Source organism: Ranitomeya imitator, chromosome 3, assembly GCF_032444005.1.
Source record: "Ranitomeya imitator isolate aRanImi1 chromosome 3, aRanImi1.pri, whole genome shotgun sequence".
In the NCBI taxonomy this organism is placed as follows: Eukaryota; Metazoa; Chordata; class Amphibia; order Anura; family Dendrobatidae; genus Ranitomeya; species Ranitomeya imitator.
The window spans coordinates 818,837,243-818,849,403 of record NC_091284.1 but is presented as its reverse complement, the minus strand read 5'-3'; the positions used below and the strand labels follow the sequence as shown (position 1 = coordinate 818,849,403).

Sequence of the window (12,161 nt, the reverse complement as noted above, 5' to 3'; positions counted from 1 at the left end):
CTGGTGCAGTCACTGTGTACATCCATTACATTACTGATCCTGAGTTACATCCTGTATTATACCCCAGAGCTGCACTCACTATTCTGCTGGTGCAGTCACTGTGTACATACATTACTGATCCTGAGTTACATCCTGTATTATACTCCAGAGCTGCACTCACTATTCTGCTGGTGCAGTCACTGTGTACATACATTACTGATCCTGAGTTACATCCTGTATTATACTCCAGAGCTGCACTCACTATTCTGCTGGTGCAGTCACCGTGTACATATATTACTGATCCTGAGTTACATCCTGTATTATACTCCAGAGCTGCACTCACTATTCTGCTGGTGCAGTCACTGTGTACATCCATTACATTACTGATCCTGAGTTACATCCTGTATTATACCCCAGAGCTGCACTCACTATTCTGCTGGTGCAGTCACTGTGTACATACATTAGTGATCCTGTACTGATCCTATACCCCAGAGCTGTCAGTGTTATTAATATCAGTGCCATACGCTTGCTGGGCTCATGTAACATAGTGGTTAAAAGCACGAGCCTGATCAGGCAGAATACGCTTTTTGTAAATATTCATGCCAACTTCTCGTACATACTAGTTGCAGCTTGCACATTACTACTGGTGGCACAGCCTGGCTAGCAGTCATGTCTGTAGTCATGCGCCCCTGTGCAGAACTCCTCAAGGACAGTTTAATGATGCACTACGTAAGGCGCCCGGGACATGCACAGCCAGTATGACAATTTCACGTATCACTGCAATCCGGCAAATACAGACGCTGGACTGGGAGAAATGATTAATTCATTGCAACAGAAGACTGTGAACGCCAACAAGAGCTTTACAGATAAAGTCCCTGCTCATTAGAGAGATTATACTTTCTTTTTTTTTTATTGTTATATTTTGTTAAAAAATTGTATTAAAGGAAAAAAATCCCAGGATCAGACTGGTCCTCCAGAGTTCCTCTCCAGGGTTCTTACTACAACATGGTCTCAAAGTTTTAGCTTTAAACAAGCCCATTTTGGAGTATTTTTGCTACCACTTACCACTAGGGTCGTTATCTTATGCGATGATCACAAAATAACCTATGGTCTCCTCTAGATAAGACCTGTGTACACTGCTAAAAGAGGATCTGATTAGTAGGAAGCAAGAACCTCATGGGTGGGGCAGGAACCAGACAAGAGGTGGTGACGTCCTGTTATTACAGTCACTCGACCACAATATATTGATCACTGCAGCCACAGACCAAAGTGGACAGGTGACCGAAAAACTGGACCTCATCGCTTCCTGTCCTAGAGAAGATCACCCGAGAAACCTGCACTGGTTCACAGCTGCCGATTATGCCTTAATGTTGTAAAACAGTCAAGTTCCAGACTTTGGATACGTTTTTTGATTTAAGTTGGACATCACCTTCAAAACTCAAACTATTAACATGGACTCATTTTTGTTTTGAAACCAAAAAATGTTCTTCCCACAATTTATGCCTCAAAGCTGGCTACCTGAAATTCTCCAGGACATCATTACGGGCTGCCAAATGGTGCGAGTTGATTCCAAAGTCCATACAGTTAACTTCAACTGTTCCAGAATTGGCAGCTTTAGCAGCAGCTGCTTGGCATTGTGTATGGCAGTCTCAGATTAGGGCACATCTTCTGGCCCATGAAAACTTCAATGCACAATTTTTGTACAACACCGACTTGCCGAACTGGTTCTAACAACCAGCAGAGGAGTCCCAACAAACCTGCCGGATGTAATGGAACTGTGTGATGGTGCGGTCTACTGTCCATATTGGTCTAAGGAAAGAAGATGGGGCTGGCTAAAACGGCAAATTGGAAGGGGGCACATACTTTGGTGCACTATATTTCAGTAACTCTTGTATATAAAAAGTTGCATAGTGTCACGTATCCCTTTGGAACCCGCTGATCGTGCCGCTACGTGCAGTAAAGCCGCTTCACGTTCAGTCCTCACAGCTAATGGGAACCACTGACCTGTATATTAATTGCTGTAAGCTGCGAAGCGCCAACTCTGCCGAAAATGATAAAAATCAGGACACGGTTCTTATGTCATAACGTGAAAGTGACAGAGTCCATCCTACCGTAGCATTCAGGAGATACAGCAGAAAAGGAGGGGGCTTCCTGCTTACCGTGCAGAATCTCAATTATTAAAGAAGCCCAAGAACCCATCTGAGCACGTCAGCATGTAACAAGAACCGACACAAGAACTTCAAAAGGAAGTGAAGTTCTAAAAAGTTTTTCAGCACTTTTTTCAATGATGACAGTCTCAAATAAATCTGACATGACGCGTTCAAAAGAATTACTTAAAGAGAGCTGCTACTCAACATTGGTCAAATATGCAACTCAGGAATCCAAATGGCCATTCAGGTCATCACAGCCACGTTGGTCCCGAATTTGCTGAAGCAATATGGCCACATCCCTATACGCCAAGTGCACTCAAAATACACGACAGCAGAGATCATGAACTAATCTGAAAAGTATCCACAGTCATTTGTCCTTCTACCCAAAAAGTGAAAAATACTCAACCTCTACAAATATTGCAAAACTAAGAAGGAAAAGTGGTGGAATTGTGGAAATGACAGGATGGAGACGTTACTGATCTGCAAATTGAGAAAACAAAATGGAAACAAATTTACAAAACATCTCGCTTTATTCAGTCTGGATTCTGAGCCACGTGCAGAAATCCCAACTCTTCTAGCCTCGGCTGCCAACAAGGAGGCCATTAATGGTCGTCTGAGGAAGGTTCTGCCACTGAATGCACAAATCAGCAAGATCCTCTTCTGGCAGCTCCTGTGTGGTCAACCGACCAATGACGTCTCAGATGTGCAAGTCTGGAGATGCTGCAATCCATGGTAGGTCATTTTTGACATGCAGGTTGCTCACAGTAGCAAGAGCTAATAGGCTGAAGAACCTGGCACTCAACTTAATGCTTGTGAAAGATTTATTTGTAGTACCAGCAAACGTTTCGGTCCCAAATTCGGGACCTACATCAGTTACGTACTAATGGACGTTTTAGGAAGAAAGAACCCATGGTAATAGACTGCGTCAGTTAAAAGTTAGGGCCATCAGGTGAATAGGCTAAAGCAGCGTGTGTTCCTGGCCGAGATGCGGCATCCACCGCTCATCAGAGACGAAGGCTTGGATGCCGCGTCTCGCCAGGAACACACGCTGCTTAAGCCTATTCACCTGATGGCCCTAACTTTTAACTGACGCAGTCTATTACCATGGGTTCTTTCTTCCTAAAACGTCCATTAGTACGTAACTGATGTAGGTCCCGAATTTGGGACCGAAACGTTTGCTGGTACTACAAATAAATCTTTCACAAGCATTAAGTTGAGTGCCAGGTTCTTCAGTCTATTATCATATGGTGTGGGAACCTACCTGAGCACCATCATTAGTAGTGCACACATATTCACCTTATACACAGTAGCATGAGCAACATGCGGCCTGGTGTTGTTGTTTGAAAACCAGCTCCTGGGACACTTTGGAGAAATGGCGTCACCACTGGGTCCTTGACCAAATCAATGTAATGCAGAGCTGTTCATGAACCTAGAATGAAGACCAATGGGATCTGAGAACGGTACGTCATTCGAACTCATCTCACACCATAATTCTGAGAGTAAGAACGGTGTGAAGTTCCCTCATGAAGCTCCTTCATGGCATTGCCCAGTTTGTCTCCAGACCAATTCTGAGGCTATCATTCCATCCAAAATAAAAATCTGAACTCATCGCATCACCTCCATTGTCGACTAGATCTGCACCATGATGATTTGTGAGATCGGGGGCATGAGGTGAATGAAACACCTGTAGCTGGACATCCGGCTCGTAGCCCAATTTCATGCAGCCATTTCTGATTGTGTAGACATTGTGTGAAGGACTTAAGCTTGAAGTAGGACATATCAATTCACTTGCAGCACAGAATGGATCACTTCGCGACCACACCATGGGTGCAATGCCATGAAGAAGCCTCCACCAAGGAACATCATATCGGTCCTTGTCCCGTGAATATGGTGTGTGATTGCATAATGTATGGAAGCCGGATCCCTGTAGTCCTCATTCCAGGTGCAGCTGAACATTACATTGATTTAGTGGTGGAACCAGTGATGCGGCCATTTCTCTAAAGTGTCCCAGTAGCCATTTTTCAACACCACATTGTCAGGCTGCATGTTGAGCATGCTACTGTGCCTTAACGTGCTTCCATGGCTGCAGAGTCTCCAGACCGGTCTCCCATTAAGCACATCTGGGACATCATTGGCCGGTGATTACGCAGGGGCTGCCAGCAATGGATCTTGATGATTTGCCCAAGTGCATTCAGTGGCAGAACCTTCATCAAACGACCATTAATAACCTCCGTGATGGCAGTTGAAGCTGTAAGTGCTGGGATTGCTGCATGTGGACCTCATACTACAGACATTTTGAAAATTTTGGTTCAATTTTTCTTTTATTTGCAGATTAATAACATGTACCCATCCGGTGATTTCCGTAATTCAACGACCTAGGTGTTTCAATTTCAACGTTGAGGAGTGTACATTGCTCGGAAGTGGAGTTTTCCTGTAAGAAATAGGTTATCCTACCTGAGCTGTCATCAGACTGATTAAATCCGCAGATCTGACATATGCTCCGCACCCACTTATTCATTTCTTCTTCCGTTTCGGCCACCAGGTAAAATGTCCGATCACTGGTCTTTATATCGAAGACGTAGCTGTCCTGGAGTTCCTTCTTGTTGAAGGTCAGCCCGGAGTCTACCTGTTCACAGCAGCTGAGGTTGATGACTCGGATGGGCTTCTTGGAGTGGTCATTCTTGTAATATTCCAGGACATCGGGATCTCCACTCATGCGTCCACTCCTAAGGATGAACCAACGTTTCTTCCACGCCTAAGTAAAACAGAAATACCATTAGTGGTCGGCCAGCACCGCCTGTAGGGTCTCACATAAAATTCCATCCATTAAACATACATAAAATGTTTAAAGCTCCTTTCTTGCGTTTTGTGGAACGATAACTTTCATCAATGTACTTCCCAAAAATGTACAGGAGTCAAAATGTGTTATTAAAAATGGGAACCAGAAAGACCAAAATCCCCAACGGTTGGCTCTCATCTACAGGAAGTATTCAATTGCCCTGCAGTGCCACCACAGGAGAACCAGAGTATTACATGGTTCTTATTGCAATCAATGGGCTGTCGGGTCCTCCAGAGATTCTCTTTTTGCTCCGATGAATTGATACAAGTTAGAAATGAAAGACTCTTTCCACTCTAAACACAGTCTCATCATAATAGAGTATTTGAAAACGTGGCTGGACAATCCCTTTAAATTTAAAGTAAACTTTCCTATTTAGACCAGCATTAACTCATGCAAGAGCTCGAACTATAAAAAATAAAAACTAGAAAAATTAATAATTTATGTAAAAATTTTAAATGATAATCACAAAATAACTCGATATCCCCCTATAACCCCTCCGCCAAGGATACTAGCTATGAACCGTCTTGTTGAATAAAGCACATATAGAAAGTTGGAAAAGTTAGTAGAAAGGGAAAGAAAATTAGCTCCGTCGTAGGCACCGTTACACAAATTTATAAAATAAAAAATAAAAATCAAGCCCCATTTAAGTATTCAAGATGGCTACAGTCAGTAAAAGTCATGCCCCTGACATAGCATTATATAACATATACTATAAGGATTGGATGAATGACTTAATCAGTCCCATTGCCTCCCCTGGTGAATAACATCCAGCCCCATCATATAACAGTGGTCACCTCATCCCCCAGTGTATAACCTCCATTCCCCACCATGCCTTCTGCCTTTACTACCATGCGACAGAGCGGCCGGCGTTGCAGAGCTCCTGATACCAGCGTCGTCCTGTAATTGGAGCCACCGGAGGAATAAGTCCGTCCATGACATTTCTTCCTCCATCTCCTGTGAATTATATTATTAAGTGGAAGAAATGGTAGCAACTCAGCCACGAAGTGGAGACCCCGAAACGTTACAGAGCGGGGGGCCGAGAGCTGAGGAGCAGAGGGCAGAAAAGTCACCACCCCATAACTGCAGAGTCCAGACCTCATCTGGTATCAGCACAAACACTGCGCCCCGCCGGGATCTTCATGGCCGAGCATCTGCAAGCAGCCGTACATCACCAAGCACAATGCCGAGCGTCGGATGCAGTGGTGTAAAGCCGCCACCACTGGACTCTGGAGGAGACGTGTTCTGTGCAGTGACGGAGCACACTTCTCTATCTGTGTCTGATGGAGGAGTCTGGGTTTGGTGATTCCAGGAGGACGTTACCCCCTGACTGCATTGTGTCCCCTGTACAGATGGTGGAGGGTGTTATGAACTGGTGGTTTAGGAACACAATGGACCTGGTGGTTAAGAGAACACAAAATGACCTGATAGTTACTAATAACATAGGACGAGCTCTGAGACGTGGGAACTCTGCTGACCGCAGTCCCTAATCCTATTACACCACACTAGAGGTAGCCGTGGAGCGCTCCTGACCAGACCTAGGCGCCTCGGCACAGCCTAAGAAACTAGCTAGCCCTGAAGATATAAAAATAAGCCTACCTTGCCTCAGAGAAATTCCCCAAAGGAAAAGGCAGCCCCCCACATATAATGACTGTGAGTAAAGATGAAAATACAAACACAGAGATGAAATAGATTTTAGCAAAGTGAGGCCCGACTTACTGAATAGACCGAGGACAGGAAAGATAGCTTTGCAGTCAGCACAAAAACCTACAAACAACCACGCAGAGGGCGCAAAAAGACCCTCCGCACCGACTAACGGTACGGAGGTGCTCCCTCTGCGTCCCAGAGCTTCCAGCAAGCAAGACAAACCAAAATAGCAAGCTGGACAGAAAAAATAGCAAACAAGAAACACAAGCAGAACTTAGCTTATGCAGGGAAGACAGGCCACAAGAACGATCCAGGAGAGAGCAAGACCAATACTGGAACATTGACTGGAGGCAAGGAGCAAAGAACTAGGTGGAGTTAAATAGAGCAGCACCTAACGACTTAACCTCGTCACCTGAGGAAGGAAACTCAGAAGCCGGAGCCCCACTCACATCCACCAGAGGAAGCCCATGGACAGAACCAGCCGAAGTACCACTCATGACCACAGGAGGGAGCTTGACCACAGAATTCACAACAGGAGGGGGATGATAATGCTATGGGCTGTTATCACGGGCGGCCTCAGACCCTCAGCTCCAGTGATCGGAAATCTTAATCATTAGCACAAGACATTGTTGCCACAAAGCCGAAGCTACAATTATCCACAGGTTGGGGTTCGCCCATCTCTGTCCTCCATAACTGTGCCCAAAGCACAAGGTCCATACAGACATGGAGGAGAACATTAGGGGCCGCACAGAGCCTGGACCTCAGCCCACCTAGACCAGAGATTGTGAGCCCGACCCCCAACATCAGGGTCTGACCCCACAAATGTTCTTCTGGATGAAGGGGCAAAAATTCCCTCCAAAATCTTGTAGAAATCCTTCCCAGAAGAGCGAAAGCCATTATATCTGTTGAGGGGTGACTCCATGTTAATTTCTATGGATCTAGAGCAGGAAGTGACAAGAAGCTCCTGGAAGGGAAATGTTGAAGTACCCCACTATTCTCCGTACAGGGTTCATACTTGGGAAATGCAGAACTCCTAGCCCTATATACAGCTATGTTCCACCAGACAATGCAAATGAATACCATCGTCATCTACTTTATATACTGAAGTGGCTCACAATGGGTCACTCCTCATCTGCTTTCCTCTTCCAGGTTTTTTTTTTCCAGCTTCACAAAAAGTACAAAGGACCATAAAACGCTGTCAGTGACAGCCAGTGTCAGCGCTAGGCCTGTGTCACAGTGAAAAGCATAAAAACGTCGTCGATGTAGCGGGCACGGCTAACGATCGGAGTGAAGTTTGGGCAGGGATGAGTTATGGCGCTGTGCCAAGCTAATGCCTCGCCGTTATGTGACCACTGAGATTTTAATACAGCGATGTCTGGATCATCTCGGGTAACGTCTATTTATCTGCAGAAATTCTGCGAAAGTGAAATGCTGGCGCTGCGAGGGCTTTTAGCAGGAGCCGAGAAAACACTTTTGGTGAAGAATAAAGATCCTTAATCAAGCGACGGCCTGAACGTGGCATGAAGGAGTCGTAGACATCTTTAGAGTTAATTGCACTTAGTTAGCGCATAGGGCCATCTCTTGTAAAGTACTGACCACCCAACTAGGCATGCTGGGAGTTGTAGTCACATGTTGACCACCACTGAACAGCTATCAATTTTAAATTTATTTTTCTTTCTATCCCCTTCATCTATTCACATGCAAGGCTGCACACACACAACACACAAAATTAAAAAAAATAATTAAAATAAAATAATATAAAAATACAAATAATATAAATAATAAATATATATTTATATTTTACAAGATGGTGGCCCGATTCTAACGCATCTGGTATTCTAGAATATGTATGTAGTTTATTTATAAAGATTTTAGAATACTACATTGAATACACAGGATTCGGCCGGCCGCGGCCAATTAGCGAAGCGTGGTTCAAATCCCGCACCAATTCGTGGCCGGACTGCGCGGTGCCTGTCGCTGATTGTTCGCGGCTGGCCACGTAGTATACAGCACAGCCACGTAGTATATTGCACAGCCACGTAGTATATTTCACAGCCACGTAGTATATTGCACAGCCACGTAGTATATTGCACAGCCACGTAGTATATAACACAGCCCACGGAGTATATAGCACAGCCACGTAGTATATAGCACAGCCCACGGAGTGTATAACAGCCCACATAGCATATAACACAGCCATGTAGTGTATAACAGCCCACGTAGCAGATAACACAGCTCACGTAGTATATAACAGCCCACGCACGCAGTATATAATACAGGCCACGTAGTATATAACACAGGCCATATAGTGTATAACACAGGCCACGTAGTGTATAACACAGGCCACATAGTGTATAGCACAGCCCACGAAGTATATAGCACAGCCACGTAGTATATTGCACAGCCCACGCAGTACATTGCACAGCCCACGCAATATTTTGCACAGCCCACACAATATATTGCACAGCCCACATAGCACATTGCACAGCCCACGTAGTACATTGCACAGCCCACATTGTACATTGCACAGCCCACGTAGTACATTGCACAGCCCACGTAGTACATTGCACAGCCCACGTAGTACATTGCACAGCCCACGTAGTATATTGCACAGCACACGTAGTATATTGCACAGCCCACGTAGTATATTGCACAGCCACGTAGTATATTGCACAGCCACGTAGTATATAACACAGCCCACAGAGTATATAGCACAGCCACGTAGTATATTGCACAGCCACGTAGTATATTGCACAGCCACGTAGTATATTGCACAGCCACGTAGTATATTGCACAGCCACGCAGTATATAACACAGCCCACGGAGTATATAGCACAGCCACGTAGTATATAGCACAGCCCACGGAGTGTATAACAGCCCACATAGCATATAACACAGCTCACGTAGTATATAACAGCCCACGCACGCAGTATATAATACAGGCCACGTAGTATATAACACAGGCCATATAGTGTATAACACAGGCCACGTAGTGTATAGCACAGCCCACGAAGTATATAGCACAGCCACGTAGTATATTGCACAGCCCACGCAGTACATTGCACAGCCCACGCAATATTTTGCACAGCCCACGAAATATATTGCACAGCCCACATAGCACATTGCACAGCCCACGTAGTACGTTGCACAGCCCACATAGTACATTGCACAGCCCACTTAGTACATTGCACAGCCCACGTAGTACATTGCACAGCCCACGTAGTACATTGCACAGCCCACGTAGTATATTGCACAGCCCACGTAGTATATTGCACAGCCCACGTAGTATATTGCACAGCCCACGTAGTATATTGCACAGCCCACGTAGTATATTGCACAGCCCACATAGTGTATAGCACAGCCCACATAGTGTATAGAACAGCCCATGCAGTATACAGCACAGCCCACGCAGTATATAGCACAGCCCACGCAGTATATAGCACAGCCCATGTAGTATATTGCATAGCCCACGTAGTGTATAGCACAGCCCACGTAGTGTATAGCAAAGCCCACGTAGTATATTGCACAGCCCACGTAGTATATAGCAATGTGGGCATCATACCCCTGTTAAAAAAAAATGTAAATAAAACATAGTTATATACTCACCTTCCGTCGGCCCCGGATCCAAGCGAAGCGTTTACCGATGCTCCTTGCGTGCTCCGGTCTCAAGAGTGCATTGCGGTCTCGCGAGATGATGACGTGACGGTCTCGCGAGATGATGACGTCGCAGTCTCGCGAGACCGCTACGTCATCATCTCGCGAGACCGCAATGCATGGACCGGCCATCAGAGCGTCGCGAGGAGCGGGAAAGACCTGGGCTGGATCCGGAAGGTGAGTATATAATGATTTTTTATTGTTTTTAACATTAAATCCGGCGCCAATGTTGCTGATTGGTCGCTGGGCGCGGCCAATCAGCGAAGCGGGATATAAATCCCGCGCCAATGTCTGGGGGAGTAGTATAGAGGGGGCACTGACTGCAGGGGAGTAGGGAGAGGCCAGACTGTGCCCGTCGCTCCCAAGAGGGCATTGCGGTCTCGTGAGATGTTGATGTCATCATCTCGCGAGACTGCAATGCATGGACCGGTTACCGGAGCGTCGCGAGGAGCGGGAAAGGCCTGGGCTGGATCAGGACGGTGAGTATATAATGATTTTTTATTTTTTTTAATTATTTTTAACATTACCGGCATATCTTTTTACTATTGATGCCGCATAGGCAGCATCAATAGTAAAAAGTTGGTCACACAGGGTTAATAGCAGCGTTAACGAAGTGCGTTACACCGCGGCATAATGCGGTCCGATAACGCTGCCATTAACCCAGTGTGAGCGCTGACTGGAGGGGAGTATGGAGCGGGCACTGACTGTGGGGAGGAAGGAGCGGCCATTTTTCCACCGGACTGTGCCCGTCGCTGATTGGTCGTGGCTGTTTTGCCAAGACCAATCAGTGACTTGGGATTTCCATTACAGACAGACAGAAAGACGGAAGTGACCCTTAGACAATTATATAGTAGATATATATGAGTAATATTTTCAACTACTTTAATGGCACGTATATAAGTATTTGCAATCCAGTTACTTGGGAAGAGAAGAAGTTAACAAGTCTGTTAATAAAACTCCCAGAATTCCATTTGAATAAATATTTATCACTTTGCATTTCTCAGGAGGGATAGTTAATAGGATCAGATCTCTCTGGTCTAGAGATCAAACAGGAGCCACCTGCTTGCAGGTATTAAAGCTTTCTGGCTCAGGAGGGGCAGAGGAAGACCTGGCTGTCAGATATCATTCAGTATATCTGTCAAAAGTTAGTAAAAAAAAAGTCACATCCCCTTTAATTAAAGTATCACGGCCCTGTCACAAGAGCAGCCTTGAGGGGGTCACAGATACCACCGGTTTGTCAGGGGATGCAACTCTGCTGCCTCCAATCGTCAGGACAATTACGCATTTAATGAGGCTGCGGCTGCTTCCGCTACTAGGCCGGTTATTGGGAAACTCTCAGGGAATAGGGGGTGTAGACATACACCCCGGTTCGTTCATTGCCATCTCCATAATAACAAAAAGGGTAATACTAGCTGCCACCACCAATCATTTACGGTATATAGACCGATCGTAAACCCTTTACAGGTAGCGTATGGCTTCAGGGGTGCGGTTTACAGAACAAGAGGAACAGAGCTATTGCATTTTATACATTTAATCTGTTAAGGAAGGCAGGGTTTATAAACATAAATCCAGAATATACAAAATAAAACAATACAATATATACAATTACATCAAATAAAAGGGATGACTAAAGAAAAGTACTAAACCTGATGTCATGGAAATGGCTCAGTGCTTAGCAGAGGGAACATCTCCTTAGGAAAATGGAAAGGACCCATAGCTAGCGGTACCTTTCAGGACTAAAATGACCAAACCCAAATACTACTTTTTATTAAAGTGAATCTGTCAGCAGCTTTGGCCGATATAAGATAAGGCCATCACCTTTCAGGGCTTATATACATTATTCTATAATGCTGTATATTAGCCCCCAACCCGACGTGGAAGAACTGAATGATAAG

The 12,161-nt window shown here is 45.2% G+C and overlaps 1 protein-coding gene across 1 annotated transcript in view; it reads right to left on the bottom strand.

Moving 5' to 3' along the window:
- GAB2 (GRB2 associated binding protein 2) overlaps positions 1–12,161 on the bottom strand; it is a 165,457-nt gene that overhangs the window by 51,837 nt on the left and 101,459 nt on the right. The window contains exon 2 of the mRNA XM_069759349.1: positions 4,584–4,884. Coding sequence (XP_069615450.1) covers positions 4,584–4,884 — 301 coding nt within the window. The remainder of the gene's footprint in view (positions 1–4,583; positions 4,885–12,161) is intronic.